The sequence below is a fragment of the Sminthopsis crassicaudata genome, chromosome 1 (genome assembly GCF_048593235.1).
Source record: "Sminthopsis crassicaudata isolate SCR6 chromosome 1, ASM4859323v1, whole genome shotgun sequence".
Taxonomy (NCBI): domain Eukaryota; kingdom Metazoa; phylum Chordata; class Mammalia; order Dasyuromorphia; family Dasyuridae; genus Sminthopsis; species Sminthopsis crassicaudata.
In genome coordinates, this window is record NC_133617.1 from 300,631,119 (window position 1) to 300,649,125 (window position 18,007).

The window sequence follows — 18,007 nt, forward strand, 5'->3', positions numbered from 1 at the left end:
CCATCAAGAAGTAGTTATTTTGAAGGATTTTCTTATATAAAAGTTCCCATGAAAAGAGATTTATACACTCCTTTAATGGTGTTTTCATGAAAGAACCTGGCCCTATTTAACTAAATGAACAAACATGGTACCATATGTTTTCTCAGATTTACTGACCAGTGGAAGACTAGTAAGGGATTGAAGGTACTTTGAATCAACAATCATCTAGTTTGATATCCCCAAAATATTTAGCTGCACATTTTGACAATTTGAAAATAAAGGATATGTCTGGTGTGGTGTTTGGTTCTTTTTGTTTTGTTTTTTGGTGGGTCACTGGAAATCATATAGTCTCTCTATAAACCCAGGAGGTCACTTCATTAAAGATTAGGAAACAAAAGAAAATTGGGGACAAGAGAGAAAGATAAGAGAAAAAGAGGAAAAGGAAAAGTTTCTGGGCACAGATTTCATATTGGGAAAAACAAAAATCTGCCTCTCAGTGTCAGGTTTAACAACCTAAAAATCTGTGAAAATGTCTTTTTAAGAACTATGTTGAATAGCTGAGGCAGTCATTAGTTACAGTCAATTTGTACATATGTACATTCCAAAAGGATCAAGATCCTATAGGTGGCTCCATCAGATGGCTTGCCACGTTTTTGAACATTCCTTTTGGCTTATGAAATGAAATAAAAAATTTCCACTACTAACCCTGTACTGCTTTAAAATGTTTGGCTAAAATCCAAAGCCACATTCTGTTTTCACTGCATGAAAGTAAAGAAGAAAAGGCCAGGCCAAGTTTATAGCCCGATGACACCACATGAGGTAAAAGATACCAAACAAAAGATGAAAACAAGCATTTCTGTCACAGTAACAAGATACATACTAACTCAGCAGTTCTTTCTGTGTGACTTCTAGTTCCAGGTTTAGTCCTTTTGTCTATTATACTTACCGTGCAGGGAGCTCACGGATCTGGTTATGACCAATGTCCAACACTTCTAGCTTGCGGCTCTCACATACCCACTCAGGCACACTTTCCAGGTGGTTCCTACAAATCAAGATACATTTTTTTAAAATTATTTTTCAGCTAGGGTTTTGGTCCTAGGATCAAAGAGATGCCAAAGACAACCTCTTTTTTTTAAGTCTAAGTCTTTGTCCTTTAGATCACAATGTGTAAACTATATATTTAAGAAGAAAGAGAGAATAAAAGGTTCACATAATTTTTAAAAATAACAAGGATAACATTGCAATTTGGGATAGGAAAAATTTAAACACTTATTCAAGTGCTAAATTGCCCAAAGTTACTTATTCACAATCAAAGACAAAATTTGTTCAATGATATGTCATACATGTGATGATTAAAAGTATGGTGATATATTATTTTTAAAACAATAATGCCAGAAACCCTCCGTACAACTAAATAAATACTTTCCTTTAAAACAATCAGCATGGGAAGCCATCTGTATCTCATGTCATTGTGACTACTGTTAAATGTATTTTTAGACCTGCTCCTTTGAAATTGTCTTCAGCCAGTTTGTGAAATATAGAGGAAAATTAGGTAAATTACTTTATTGCATTTTCTAAGAAAATATAAAGTTAACTTTATAGGGTTAAGCATATATAGGCAGTCTATATATCCTGGGCCCCACTCCCCATATGCTATGTTCCCTTCTAGATGCCTGGAATTCTAAAACTCATTTTGGTAAACTGAATTTTATACTTTTAAATGTTATTTATATTTAAGCACAAACTATATTTATATCTATAGCAATTATATAATTATACTATATTTTATATATATTTATTATATTCAAACTATATTTAAGTATGTGCATGTTTACAATAGAGTCACAAATACCTCTAATACTTTAGAATCAACTTTATTATAACATTCTTTTCAACAGGAGGATGTTGGGCATAAATGCCAAGGTCTGGCACAATTTTGTGCCCAAACATGATTTAAATTTCCTCTTAAAAATGAGACCAAGGGACTGGTCAGAACATGTAATCCAAATCTTGATTTTTATGAACCAGGATCCTTTGGTAGGAGACATAGCTAAAAATGCCACAAGGGAAAGACAGAAATGCAGACTCTAGTGGGAGAATGTCATTCAGTATAAGTTAAATTAGCTACACCTCCCCCTAATTCATGTAAAGAAAAATCTTAGAGCACAGTTTATATAGAGTACAAAGCAAAATGGAGAAATCATGCAGTTAAAGTCTTTTCTTACAAAGATAAAACAAAAAACAAGGTCCAAAATGTCTTGCACAGAGTGATAATTACTGGCTGAACTGAGGCATCCTTAAATTTTCTACTTCATTGCTCTTTTCATCACAACATTCTGCTTCTCCACTATCAGAGCTCTAGTCAAAAGATGCTCAGTTAACTGATATGACAAAATTAGACCAAAAAATTAAGAATCCTCCCCCACCCCCCATGCATCATCTTGGTTTATTGGTGACTAACTAGGCTATATTACGGTATTGAATGCAAGTGTTTATATCTGGACTATGACACATTCTTATAGTAGTACTTATGCTACTGTGAATAAAGCATTTTAATGGAGAGATTTCTCAGGTACTCTTTTAGAGCCTAAAAGTTAAAAACTGATGAAACAACATTGAAGTTTCAAATACATTTTTTACATTCAAGAAAGTATTTAGACATGAATTCAGCTGGAACTTTTAAACAATTTAAATAAACATTTCAATTCTAGCACATTGAGTTCTTACCTCGAAACATCCATGAATGTCAGATGATTTGGAACTGGGTAAATATCAAGTTGTACAAGTTCTAAGGGAAGGGGGGGAAAAAAAAAAACTAGCAATGAAAATACTGTAAAAATGGCACAGAAATCTGTTGATTAGATATCATTATCTTTTTTTTTTCTCCCCTTGCATTGACTCTGATACAATTTTAAAAAATAATAAAAAACCAACACTAAATGGATCTTTTGCATGCAATCAAAACTTCTCTGATGGACTAACAGTTTTATCACTTTTCCCCCACTCATGTATCTAGCTTTCCATTCTTCTTCTTGGCATGTATGCTGTTAAAATTGATAGATTAACAAATTAATTTTATGCATCTTTGATACTGGGAATTTCCTGTAGCTTTCTACTTCTACCACTGTCCCAAACTACTTTTAATCACCAATGACTCTCTCTCTAGTTAAATCCAGTATCTGTTCTCAACTGTCCTTATGTTCAACCTCCCTAAGGCATGGGGTTTTATGATATTGTGATCCCCTTGTCCCTGTTCCTCTCCTATCTCTTCATTGCTTTCACTGACTCCTCTGAGAAATTCACCTACTCTTCTGATTTCAATAATCCCTTCAATAATCAAAGACATCCCAATCTGCATCTATGGCCTATATTGTCTCTCTAAGCTTGATTCCTATTTAAGAGACTGCTACACATTTCAAGCAAGTTGTAACTGTTCTTTCCTTAAGTTTCTTATAGCCCATATAAAATGTTATATTTTATTATTCTTTTATCCCATTACTTCATAAATTAATTTGAGGCTGGGACTGTTTTCTTTCACCTTTGCAGGCATAGGCCTCAGCATGTCCCTAGTATACAATGTTTGCTGAACTGGCTTACTAATGATTCTTTCAAAATTGTTCTTCATTGCTCCCCTTTAACATGTGCCCTGGCAGAAACTTTGTGAATGCCTGGATGGCTGAAGTAATTAGTTCCGTGACTCTGGGTTCTCTTACTTTAAACAGCCTCACTATTCACTATACTTTATAGCAATTGTACAATATTATTTTTAACATACTACTTCCCTGCCTTAGAACCTTAATGTTTCCTAGACTGAGTCTTAAGTTCCTTGCCCTGTCAGAGTTAACGTTTCAAAGTATCATCTTATCACAGTCCCCTGAACCTATCAAGCTCATTCCTACCCTTGTGATTTTGCTCCAATTCATATGGAATAGTAGTGCTTAATAAATGTGGAATGATTCCCTTTTTCTCTATCCTAAGCCTAATCATTCTTCACTATTTAGCTCATACTGATTTTGCCCATTTCCAAATCTGTATGGTACATATAATCCATAGTATATAATTAAGGATGTGATTATATTTTGTTTCATATTTTTTTATAATAATTACATGTCTTATTTCCCCCAAAAAACTAAGTTCTTTGAGGGCTGAAGTCTAGCAAATATTTCTTCAAAATCCTAAAAAAAGTGCTAAGCAAAAAAAGGATAATTTTAAAAGCATCTGTTAAAGAGACTTTTTTTTAACTGAAAGAGGGCCTGAAATCTTCACTTTATGGATTATTTCCCTGTGATCTTTGTTTATCAGAATTGCCACTATTTTTTGTTTTTGTTTTTTTCCAATTTTGTATTTGTTTTAAGTAAATAAAAACATTTTAAAAAAGGAATTGCCACTAACTTTCAAATTATGAGCAAGAAATATTTTATTAAATATATTGGAAAGTGGGTTGTTGTGAAGATGAAGTGAAATGATACACATACACATACACACACACACACACACACACACACACACACACACACACACACATATATATATATATTATATTTTATATATATATTATATAATATATATATAATATAATATATATATATTATTATATTATTATATTATATATTATATATATATATATAAAGTCCTTTGTAAGCCTTTATTGAAACACTATGTAAATTATATATCATGTAGTTATTACTAAACTCTCTTGAATAGATTTCAAAAATGGTCTTATTTCCTCATATATTTCTTCTTTATGACATTTCCAGTTAGCCTTAGCCCTAAATAGTGCTTTCCTTGATTCATAGAAAATGTTCTGGACTTATTTTCAGAAAACTATTTACCATACGTATAATCTTGAGTAAATCAGTTGACCTGTCTAGGATTCAGTTTCTTCTATTAAAATTAGGTTAAGAATCCTTGGACTAGATCGGAATTCTTGACCTGTTTGTGTCATACTCTCCTTTTGGCAGTCTGGTCAAGTTTCAGGACGTTTCTCAGAATGTTTTTGAATGAATAAAATATAAAGAATGTAAAGGAAACCAATTATATTGAAATAGTGTTATAATTTTTACCCATCCAAGTTCATAGACTTCCTGTAATTTGTCCATATTTGGATTCCAGGATATCATCCAATGAAAAAGCCCTGGAAAGATATTCCCTTGCATCAATATTACCTTAGCTTATTAGCTAGCCTCCCTTTTTAGTTATTTAATATCAATAACAAAAAGAGTGCATTTATTTAACATTTTATAATTTACAAAATGCTTTCTTTATGCCACTCCTTTGAGATGGATGTAATAAATGCTTGTGTTATTCACTTTGTAGATGAAAAAACTGAGGCCCAGAGATTTGCACAAAGTCATACAGAATTTGAACCCAGTTCTTCTGATTCTAAATCCAGGATTCTCTCCACTAAATATGATGCTTTTTCTATACAATTAATCTATTGCTGTAGAATAGATTCTTGTTCTGGTCCTCAGAGATATAGTTACCAAACAGCTCTAAAAAAAGGCTAGGTTACACACACACACACACACACACACACACACACACACACACACACACACACACACACACACACACACACACTTCTAAGGAGAACAGACATTGACAGAAAAGGAGATTACTAAACTTAATAATTACAATAAAATATTATGAGGAACAACAGAAGAACTACAACTTTCCATGTTCTACTCTTGCCACCAAATCAGAATTTTCCCCTCCTTCATGTCCAACACCTAGGACATTTAACATTTTCAATTACATGATGGCTGAGGAAGGAAGGCAGACACAATGCTGGAAGTAGGAAGCACAGGTAGCAGAAGGACGGTGCTACTTGAATCACTTACCATTTGAAGAAGCATAGAGTGCTTTTAGCAAATAGCCACAAACATTGAGTGTCACCAACTGATTCCTTTCACAGTGCAGAACTTCAAGATTGTTGAAAACTGTAGCATCCAGATCACCAAGTTTATTATCTCGCAAATCAAGTTGAGTCACATGTGGAAGGAAGTCTACCTCCTGCACCATCATCAGCTTCCTAATTACATTCAATCTTAGGACAAGAAGGAAGAAAATTCAAATAAAGATGTTATTTAATTTCTACATTAGAAATATAAACTCATTCTCACTTTGGTGGTACCAGGTACTTCAGAGGCTTACTATTTCATTCTCGGCTCTCTGGATTAGTCTAAATGGCTAGCTCTACTAATTCTCCCTATTTTGTAACTCACAAGGATTTTAACTTAGATGATACATTCTTAAATATGATGGAGAGAATTATGGTTTGGGAAAAATTAGCATAAGTTTAAAATTAAAATTAAAATTAGCATAGTTTAAGAGGATCGTATTACAGACTTAATTTACTTCAGCAAAAAGAGAACCATGGATATCATACTGGAGACAACATACAGGCAAAAAGCCCAAACTTCCTGGAATGTCCATTACGAAGAAATATTCAAATCTTCAAGAAAATAAATAGGGGAATAGAGAGATAATACCTCAATTATCCTAAGATTTAGAATGGGACTTTGCAGGACAGCTATTTTTCTCATTTTATAAATGAAAACAGTGATGCCCAAAGTGATTAAATCATTTGACCAAGTTTGTATAGGTAGTAAGTAACATAATAAGGATTTGAATCCTTATCTTCAGACTCTCAATCTTTTTCTACTACATTCTCCTGCTTTTGGCTGAATCCAGAAATTAACTGATAAAACTTATAAATACAGCACAGTCTGATGAAAAGGGGGAAAATGTAAGCTGTCACCAGGCTGCGAATGAGCTACTGATGCTTTTGCTGTGTCTAAGATTTGCTAGGAATGAGAAAGTTTAAAATGAATATAAATCTGGCGTACAAAGGTTTAGTGACTACAAGTCACAGGATAAGGCACAACAAACCAAGGGTGGAACAGAGTTCATAGGGGGAAAACAAGGGTTGCAGTATCTATTTTTATTGAGACTCAATCACTCAATCTGTGATTCCATTGGCAGAAGGAAATCCAGTAAGGAAATGCCCACTATTGAAGCAGATATCTACTCTGCCATTTGTAGAGCCAGAGTTGCCTGTCATACCAAGAGGCCTTAAAATATGTGCAAGGTCATACTGTCTGTAGGAATCAGAGACTGGACTAGAACCCAAGTTTAAATTAAGAGAATGTATAATAGAGAATCAGCTAGCTTTCTGTAAAATGTTCCCTGAGAAGAGATGTCAGATGTACTAAGATACAAAGGAGAAGAGAATTGATAATACTGATCAACATAACAAAGGGATATATATTGCTACAAAAATGAGTTGGAAATTCCCAATTCCTACTTTGCTATATGATACTTTCCTCCAGAAAAACTTTATTTGATATTACTGAAATAACAAAGTTCCAAGATCTTCTTTCCCCCCAAAACAAGTTCTCAATTGGAATGGTAGGAACTCACTAGAAATCAAATAATGGCCATTTGAGAGAAAGAACATTAAATATTAAGGCTGGCCTATAGGAAACATTTTCACTTCCAACCACCAAGGTAAGGCAGTTTTCCTCATCAATGAGTTTTAACGATAAATGGAAAAGATGGAATGTGTCATGTCACCCTTATAAATAGACTGTTAAGCGAACAGATGAAAAGCAGAGGAAGACAAAGCATGTGTACTGGGAATGTACTATAGGAAAGCACAGAGGCCAATAAGGCCCACTATTATTCTTTCGCTTCTCTATTTTCATTCTACAAACAGGATGTAAAATAAAAATCTGATTCCAAGATTACCTATGCTGCTAGAACTTGTATGCAGGCAAGAAAATTGACTTCACATTGGATACAAAATGTCACCAGAATTTAGAAATATTCTTCCTCCAACTAGTATTTCATTAACTATGAAAGCATCATTTACTTAGAAGAGGTTCAAACACCGGACCTGAAATCAGGAGACCTAACCTTGAGCTGTTTCTGACACTTAAAAGCTCTATAACTTCAAACAAATAACTCCACTTCATAGGATCCGTTTCCTTCTCTATAAAAAATGAGTGGATTGAACTGAATAGCAAAGACCCCTTCTCAGACTGCTTCTAAATCTATGCTAAAGTATCTCATCAAAAACATACAAAATGGATTTAATAATCGTAAATCAACAAGTAATAAGTCTAAAGAGATGAAAAAAGAAGACCCATAATCTTTAAAGGAAGAAAAGACTATCGTTTAAATTAATGCTTCTCTGACATGATGCAGAAAAGCAGTTCTATGATGACTAATATCTTCTTTCTAGACGAATCACTGTTTTCATTTTTGCCTGTTTACTAAAAGACAGTCTTCTAGGATTCAGTTAAGATCTCAGTTAAGACAAACCATATACTGACAAATGTAGAATTTAAAATTTTAATTTAAAAAATAACTTAAAATTTTTGAGGGAAACAAGAAATACTCAACATCTGTCGGACACTGTCCAAAGAACTCCTAACCTTGGGTAGTTCACAGTTCTATATGAGATTGTAATGTATTAATTTGTATGATATTCTCTAATGTGTGAGGTTGTGTTTTTTTTTTGTTAACTTGTACTTTTGAATATGTAACTTCTACATGAGAGATGTAGCTTCTATATGTAACTTCTAATTTTTGAACATCATATTTTTACAGAACTAGATTTTCCATGGTTGCTGTGATAAAAAAAAAAAAAAAAAAAAAAACACAAGCATCACATGAAAACTGATGTGAAACAGGAAATGAAGTTGGCAGTGTTCAAGCTGATTCCAAGATCTGAGAAGTTGTTCAGTGCCCCACTGATAACATCCCTTTAGTAAGTAATTATGGTTATATAAGAATGAAATAAAAATATTCTTTTTCTTCCAATTACTTTTTAGATACAACTAAGTTACTAGGACATAAATGCTTATTAAGTCATTTGTACATGATAATATTTTTGTTTGGTTGGTTTAGGAACATCATGAAAAAACAAATGAGATAGTAAGGGTATTGTGAACTGAGTTAGGGAACCTCTGAGCTAAGAGTAAAAAGAGGCAGAGACATAAGGTGATCTCTGCTGATTTCTACCTATGTGACTCAAGAAATTAATTTCATTTGTCTAGGTCTAAGTTTCTTTATTTGTCCAATGAGGAAGATGAAGTAGACTATCTCCTATTGGTAGTAGTAAAAGGAAAAAAAAAAAAAAAAAAAAAAAAAAAAAGGAAAGAATCTGAGAAATATTTTGAAGAGAAAATTGAGAAAATATAATAAGAACAAAGGAACAAAAGGAAAGTATAACTTCAAGTTGTTGTGTTTAGATAATCAGGAGATATTACTATCATTATTCCATTTACTATCCAACTTCCATTTACATAACACTTTAAGATTTATAATGCACTTTACAAATATTAACTCATTTTATTCTTGTAACAAACCCAGAAAGGAGATGCCATAATTATACTCATTTAACAGATGAGGAAACTAAGATAGAGGTTCCATGACTTGACCAGGCTTAAATAGCTAGAAAATGAGGTAGTTCTTCCTGACTCAAAGTTCAACCTTCTATTCATGTATCTACTTCCTCCAGGAAATAGGTAAAAGCCATCAGAAGTCATAAAAATCACAAGAAAGAACAGATTGTGAGTGTTGTTTTTTTTGTTTTTGTATTTGTCATATGATATGCCAGGTAAGCAATTATACTATAGATGTCTAGAACAGAGTTGAAATATAGTACTAAAGTTTACAGAACAGTCAGGGATAGAGATAAAAGTTTGTACAGGGCAGAGTTACTTGTAAACAGTTATCCCATATATTCTCATAATTTTGAGTTAAGTTAATTTGAAAGCACAAATAAGCAAAAGAAGGTAAAGGCAGTTTTAGGAAATACCATTTATGGATAACAAAAGTGAGTGTGACAGAGAATGAGAAACTTAAGAAAGGAAGGAAACCAGCATTTATTATTAAGTGCCTAATACAAGCCAAACACTTTAATAAACAGACAACATCTCACTTGAAGCTTACAACAATTCTGGGAGGGAGGTGCTAGTATTATTCCCATTTTACAGATGAGGAAACTGAGGCAGAAGGTGCTTAAGTAACTTGAGTCACACAGCTAGGAAATGTCTGAGATAGTATTTAACTCAGCTCTTTTTGTCTCCAGGCCCATTGTTTTACCTAAGAAATGGAGAGAGTAGACTCACAGACTCCAAGGAAAGTGTTTCAAGAAAAAAGAGCACAATTAATAAAGTGAATAATACAAAGAGGTCAATGAGGATAAGAACCATTTAAAAAGGATTTCTCCAATGACATAGTTACCTCTAAAATATTAATCTCTCATCTCTGTCCATGTACTATATACTATGTGCAGAAACAGCCAGTGGCCCTTAGCTCCTTAGCTACAATTAGCCTGCTTTGTTTACAGAGGCTGTCATTAAATAAGGTTGTGGGAGCCTCCCTAATAAAGCTTAATAACAGGAGAACAACCTACCCTAAAATACAAAATAACAACTCAATTAGAAAGTACCAAAATTGCTAACTATTTTTCACTTGGAAAAACATACTCCTATTAACTGGTTACCTCAAATCCACATGTTTAATGTGTGGCATTCTTCTTAAAGCCTGCAGGTTGAGCATCTCCATACAATTTCCAGACATACAAAGTTTATCAACAGCAGTTAGTTTCTCCAAAACTTTTGGAATGTCTGTGAATTCATTGAAGGAGAGTCCTAGGTAACTGAGCTGCTGCATATTCTCCAACTCAGCAGGAAGGGACTGAAGATAGTTACCATCCAACAAAAAGGTCTGTAAACTATTCAAAAAGCGAGAGAGAGAGAAAAACACAAACAACAGATTTTTGAAACTGCATTTCTTTTTTATGAGCACAGAACTCCAGTATAAGTAATAGCTTACACAACTGGCAAAATGAATTGTAATTCACCCAGAGAAATACAGAGTATGAGGGAGTGAGGCACAAGAGAGAACGTGGTCATAGATAAACATCCTAAACATCTATAAAAATCAAAACTAAATCGAAAAGATGAATAGTTTTACTGACTTGGGTAACGGGGAACAATATTTGCTAACTATGGCAAAAGTCCAAACAGCCATCACATCCCTTGTTATTTTGAGAACATTTCCAAATCTTTCTATTTAACACAGGCAATTAGAGAAGTTTTACATCTTTCATACATACTGAAAGCCACCCACCCAAATAGATTTTTCAGTTTTACCAAAACAATAAAAATCCTAAAATTTTATTTTTCTGTTACTAAAATTTAAGAAAACCAATGAGTTTTCTACCTTGTCTATAATTTCCAACTGCTTAATTAGGGGGGTGAAAAGTTGATACTTAAGGAACCAACACAGCCAAGAAAATGATTTAACATTGTAAAACCTATACAGAAAGATCATGGGTTGTACTCTATAATGAGGCTTTCAGAACATACTTGTGCATATCTCCTGCTATTGCTGGAACAGTTCTTAGGGCGTTGCAGGACACATTCAGCTCAGTCAAGGTTGGGATATTGCATACTGCCAGAGGAAAATCTCCTAGATGGTTATTGGAAAGATTAAGGCTCTTCAACTTGGTAAACCTATAGTAAACAATTTTTTTTAAAAGAAGAGAGAAAAAAAGGTCAGTCATAGAACTCTAAAACATGAAAGGACTAAAGTTTTCATTCTGGATTTCATTTTAAAGGTGAGGAATTAATGCCCACAAAGATTAAGTGATGTGCATAAAATTACACAGGACAGAGCCAGGACTAATCTGGATTTCCTGCCTCATTTCCAGTCCAGTGTATTTCTCAAAATTCAACAAACTTATCTCTACAGAAATTGAAACAAAGCTATAACTTTGATCATCAGAGTAAATCTTTCAATTTTGTCCCAGTTATTTGGTAATTAGTAAGCTTATATAGGACAAACAGGAGGTATGCAGCAGAAATGACAAAGTCAAGGTCCCATCAAAGGTAACAATAATTAGCTACATAGGGCTTCAAGGTTTACAAAGCATTTTATAAATATTATCTCAATGTATTCTTACAACCAACCCAGGAGGTAGATATTATTATTCTCATCCCTATTTTACAGATGAGACAAAATGCCATGCCTAGGGTTACAGCTGATAAATTTGCCTGAGGCTATATTTGAAATTAGGTCTTCCTGATTCAGGTCCAGCACTCTACCCATTATGTCACTTAAATGTTTCTTCCTATGCTAAGAACAAAGTTTTGTGTTTCTATTTTCCCATGTCAAAAATTGGAATAAGATTCATCCTTTTCCAAATCAACCTTATAACTACAAATGAAGTGAGAACATATATGTAAAAGCAACATTTCAAATTAATTAATTCAATTAAATTCAAGGGGGCAGCTAGGTGTCGCAGTGGATAGAGCACCAGCCCTGAATTCAGGAGGACCCGAGTTCAAATCTGATATCAGACACTTACACACTTCCTAGCTGTGTGACCCTGGGCAAGTCACTTAACACCAGCCTCAAGGAAAAAAAAAAATTCAAAATTTTCATAGTATTTATCTCATATTATAAGAGCTTAATAAAATATCTGTGACAAATTTCAATGTCATTAAAATACAATATATTGAGGACCATTTCAATATCTCTTATATGTTTATATCCTCCCTCTACAACATTCCTCTCCTTTGTCTGTAGCTGGATAACTAAAGTAATGCTGAGCCAAAAGAAGGGTTCAAGAGGCAAAAGTTGAAAGTCTACCAAAAGTAACAAGGGAGATTCTTAGGTATCATACAGTTTTCACAGGTGAGCCTCAATGGTGCTTATTCAGATGAATCAGTCATACCAGTAAGCATAGTTAGGCTTAAAGTTCCAAAAGAATTATGCTAGACCCAGTAGATAGCATCATGCTCCAGAACATGAATTGGCAAACACTGGCCAGCAGACTAAATTACCCCAACAAGTGAAGAATGATTTTAAAATAATAAAAATAAAAACAAACAAAAAACCACCAGGTCTGCAGAATGGAATTGATCCAAGGGCTTCAGTTTGCCAAACCCTGCTCTAGAATAACTACATATAACCTGAAAAGGTTATGAATCAATCATTCAATAAATATGAGAGCTAAACTAATGCTAATAATAATAATGACAACAACTAATATTTATATAGCACCTACTATGTGCCAGGCACTACATTAAATGCTTTATAATTATTATTTTATTTTCTCCTCACAAAAACCCCAATAGGTACTATTAACATCTTCATTTTACAGATATGGAAACTGACTTGTCCAGGGTCATACAGCTAGTAAATGACTGAGACCACATTTTAAGCCAGTTCTTTCCAACTGGAAGAACAGCATTCTATTCAATACAACAAAAGACAGACAAAATGAGTTCTGTAACCCGATATAACAACATCCCCCCTCTTCTTCTTCCATCCCAGATGTTTAAAGAACTAGAAGAAAGCTTTAAATAGATTAAATAAATCTTCTATGAAAGAATCCTAAAAGATTCATCATTTCATTGGATTATTAGGAAGAAAATGTTATTTCTGTTATTATTATTACTGTTATGACAAGAATCACTCAGGTTTTGGAAGGGTTGTGATTGCTTTTGGTGGAGAAATTATTCAAACTAAAGAAATGACAGACCCAATTAGCAAAGACATACAGCAGAAATAATATCCTATGGCATGATTCAAGAAATAAAATCCTGGATCCAGATAACTGGAGAGCCAGGAAAGGAGCAAAATATCTGTTCTAATTTTTTTTACATGTTTTTAAACAAATTTTTCTACAACCTATTGTATGCTTCCCTGTCTTAGTCAACAATATAGGAAACATAATTTAATTTTTCCTTAATAACTCAGAGACATTATGAATAACAATTACTGTACTATAGACCTAGAAAATACAGTGAAATGGGCTACACTGGTAATGAACCTAGGATATTCAATTAACATTAACCAAGTACCTACTATGTATAAGGCACTCTGCTATGCACTGGGGAGACAAAAATGAAACAGTTCTTGCTCTTGGGTAGCTTACACCATATTGAGATGACATAACATATACATAATGAAGTCATATTATATTCAATATAATGAAAAGGAAGACAATTAATAATTAGGGGGAGGGGCATAGAATAGGTTCATCAGGCAGCACCAAAACTGTGCTTTGAAGAAGAGGGCATAAATAACAAAGCAGCTGAGGAGTGCATTTTCTAGCTCTGAGGCAATTTTTCAAAAAGGAGAGAAGATAGACAATTGCTTGTGAGGAACAGCTAGTGGAACAAAGAGTCAAGAGTGTGTTGGGTGGAGGGTGAGAGATGGGAATGGAGAAAATGATGGAAAATAATTTTGGAAAAGTAGATGGAAAGCATATCATTGAAGGCTTTAAATACCATGATGATTAAGAATATATTTGAATTTGTATTTTCACTAGAGGAAATAGGAAGTCATTGATTTTTGAATGGAGAGAGGAGTGTTGTGGGAAGAGGGAAGAATTATGATGAAATCTATACTTTAAAAATATTTGATAGGCAAGAAGTATTAGAAAAGGAAGATAATGGAGGTAGAGGGATTAATTAGAAGTTTTTGCAATTCTAAAAGAAAGCCAAGAGGGCAGCTAGATGTTTAGTGGATAGGATGCTATGTAGGATGACTTGAGTTCAATCCCAGCCTCTGACACTTTTTAGTTGTGTGTCCCTGGGCAAATCATTGTCTGCTTCAATTTCACCATCTATAAAATGACCTGAAAAAGGGAATGGCAAACCACTCCAATGTCTCTTCCAAGAAAACCCTAAATGAAGTCATATAGAATTGAAGAACAATTGAACAATAACAAAGAGAAAATCTAAGATCAAGGACAGGTTTGTGTAAGAACAAAGAAAAGGGAGCTACTAGGGATGTATAAGTGATGAAATCTGGTAACTGACTGGATACATGGATTAAGGGAGAAGGAATTTACTTCCTTGAATAAATTTCTGGCTTTAATTTTATTCCTTCTCATTTGCCTCTTTCTCTAAAGTGCAGAGCAAAAGGAAACAGCATGACCTCCTAAATATCACATAACAGGGCTTTTTGAAAAATTCATTAACAGCCTTCAATAATATTACTATCGATGTCCTTTGCAGCAAATGAAGTACAGTATCACAAAAGTATCCTCTGTCAGTTCATGTCCACTTAGCTGACAAAATGTTCTTTCTAAAGCACACATCAACTAGTCCCTTCCAGGGACTCCTATCACTCTCAGCATCAAATATAAAATCCTATTTGGCATTCAAAACTCTTAATCTGCCCTCACCTATCTTTCTAGTATTGTCATTCCTTTTATTCCCAAATCACCATATAGCCTATGATATACCCTCCTTGGTATTACTCCAACAGTTACCTCCCAACTCTGGGATTTTCAACAGCTATCCCCCCATGCCTGAAAAAGTTCTTCTTTTAAGGTACACTGAAATGACACAGTGGATGGAACACCAGGCCTGGCATTAGGAAGGTGCAAATTCAAATCCAGCCTCAAATACTTAATGGCTGTGATACCCTGGATGAGCCATTAAACTGCCACTTGCCTCCTCTATTTCCTCATGTGTAAAATGGGAATAATAATAGAATCTACCTCCCAGGATTGTTGTGAGTATAAAATGAGATTATAATTAAAAACTATATAAATGTTAGTTATTGATAACAATGATTATTGTTACTGTTCCTCTTAATCTCTGCTTCCTTAAAGTCTCAGCTAAAATACCACCTTCTACAAGAAATCCTTCTTGGTTCCTCTGTATTCCAGAGGCTTCCTTCTGTTAGTTATTTCCAATTTATCCAGTATATAGCTTGTTTGTATATAGTTATGTGCATGTTGTTTCCCCAACTAGATTGTGAGATCTTCAAAAGCATGGACTGTCACTTGTCTTTTGGGGGTATTCTCAGTACTTAACACAGTGCCTGACTAATTAGTGTATACAGAAGAGGTGTGATAAAACAGAAAAAAGTAGGCCCGATAGTTTTAACACTTTTTTTTTTTTTAACTAAGGAACGTTAGCCAAATCATTATCATTTAACTTCTCTGAGGAGCAGTCACTTCTTCTGATACTTGTCCTATCTACAAAACTGGCCATCATATATAAAGTTCTTCCTCATCTTTGCTGGATTAGATAAAAGTAAATTATTATTATTTTCATTCTGAATTATTGTTTATATTACTTGTATATACTTATAATATTGTTTACATTGTTACCCCTACTTTATCTTTTTTTGCAAGTTAAAACATAAGATTGTCTATATATTTCTCTTTATCAATAAGTTTCTTTCTTACAAAGTTGTAAAGAGATGACTATATAACCACTTATTTAATGGGGATATTGTACAGAGAATTCTTAATCTTATTTGTTCCATGGTACTCTTTTAGAAATCTAGTGATTACCCCCTTCTCACTTTTTTTTTTTTTTAAACATTTGAGGGAAATTTGCTGAAGTCCAATTATAGGTTTGTGAAAATGAAGATATAATTTTTTTCCCCCATCCAAGTTCATGGACCCCTGAAGTCTATCCATGGGCCCCATTAAGAACCTCTGCTTTAGAAAGAAGTCCTATATAGATAAAGTTTACAATTGGTAGTTTCTAAGGTAGTTTCCAACTCTCAGATTCTGTGATTTTCTTAGAGGATTTACCACTGAAAAATTGATATTTCAACCAATGACATATTACACTTTGGATTTTTTTTTTCCTTCAAATCTGGATCTCCCAACTCACTTCCAGTTGATCAATGATGGACAGAGGTAGATACACCCAGAGAAGAAACACTGGGAGGGGAATGTAAATTGTTAGCACTAATATCTGTCTGCCCAGGTTGCATGTACCTTCGGATTCTAATGTTTATTGTGCAACAAGAAAATGATATTCACACACATGTATTGTACTTAGACTATATTGTAACACATGTAAAATGTATGGTATTGCCTGTCGTCGGGGGGAGGGAATAAGGGAGGGGGGGTAATTTGGAAAAATGAATACAAGGGATAATATTATAAAATATATATATATATATATATATATATATATATATATATATATATATAATAAAAAAAAAATTAAAAAAAAAAAAAAAATCTGGATCTCCTCATTTGCCCAGATTTGAAGTAAGAGCAGCTATTCACAGGCTTGACTTCACTGCTGATCAGCACAGACCTGCACTATTTTTCCAATGGTTCTTACCTACTTGAGCAGTTTGGGTGCTCCTCCCTACTCTCTAGGGCTCATCAAATTAATAAAATGTTAGTGTGGGCACCCAATCAATTTTAACTCTACAGAAATTCCAATTTCTTCCAAACTTAAATGATATACCAGTTGAAGCTTCCGAATGACCAGGGATTACAAATGTGTGCACTCTTTTGCAAATTTATTTGTTAATTTGGTGGTATTCTGGTTTTATTCAATATGTTATTAAATGGAATTCAAAGTCAGAAGACAATAGGAGAAAACAAAACTATTTACTGAACATTTCAAGAGAGGTTTTTCTATAGAGTGTAAAGCTCGTCATAAAGGAAAGACTAAAAAAGTCGTTCCAAAGCTGACTATAATGAATTAATGAAATTGAGATTCTCTCTCAGCACTCTTGAACATTTCAGAAACAACATGAGACAGTCATTAGAAATAATATCAAAGAAGAAATGTAAATTTTCCAAAATGGCACAAATGGGGTAAGATTTCTCTTTCAGAATTTTATAAGCTAAAAACTCAGCCAGAGTTTTTATAAAAGTCTGCAAACTACTGGGGAAAAAAGGTAGTTTGAGCAGTAGTTCTGAAATTTAAATGCAATCTGAGAAGGTTCAGTAACAGAACTCTTGGGCAAATTAATCTATGCAACCAGATTTATAGGGACCATACCACCTCTGAGAATTACTCAAAACAACAGACTAGAGAATTGAATAAGTGTGTCAAATTTAAATAGTTGAAAGCAACTATTTAACCTCAGCAGAGGTTACCTCAATTAATCTTATTTATATTTCCCTTTTTTAAAAAATCATAAATTGGTCACTATTTCTGAATACAGAAATAGTAGCACCATTCCTGCTAGCACTAATTTATTGCCAGTTTATTGGTTTTATTGGTAC

General features: G+C 33.6%; 1 protein-coding gene across 1 annotated transcript in view; it reads right to left on the reverse strand.

The window, feature by feature from the left end:
- PHLPP1 (PH domain and leucine rich repeat protein phosphatase 1) overlaps positions 1-18,007 on the reverse strand; it is a 279,201-nt gene that overhangs the window by 69,120 nt on the left and 192,074 nt on the right. The window contains exons 5-9 of the mRNA XM_074279031.1: positions 11,364-11,510; positions 10,496-10,726; positions 5,820-6,025; positions 2,707-2,767; positions 926-1,021 (exon numbers count right to left, since the gene is read on the reverse strand). Of these exons, the coding sequence (XP_074135132.1) occupies positions 926-1,021; positions 2,707-2,767; positions 5,820-6,025; positions 10,496-10,726; positions 11,364-11,510 (741 nt within the window). The remainder of the gene's footprint in view (positions 1-925; positions 1,022-2,706; positions 2,768-5,819; positions 6,026-10,495; positions 10,727-11,363; positions 11,511-18,007) is intronic.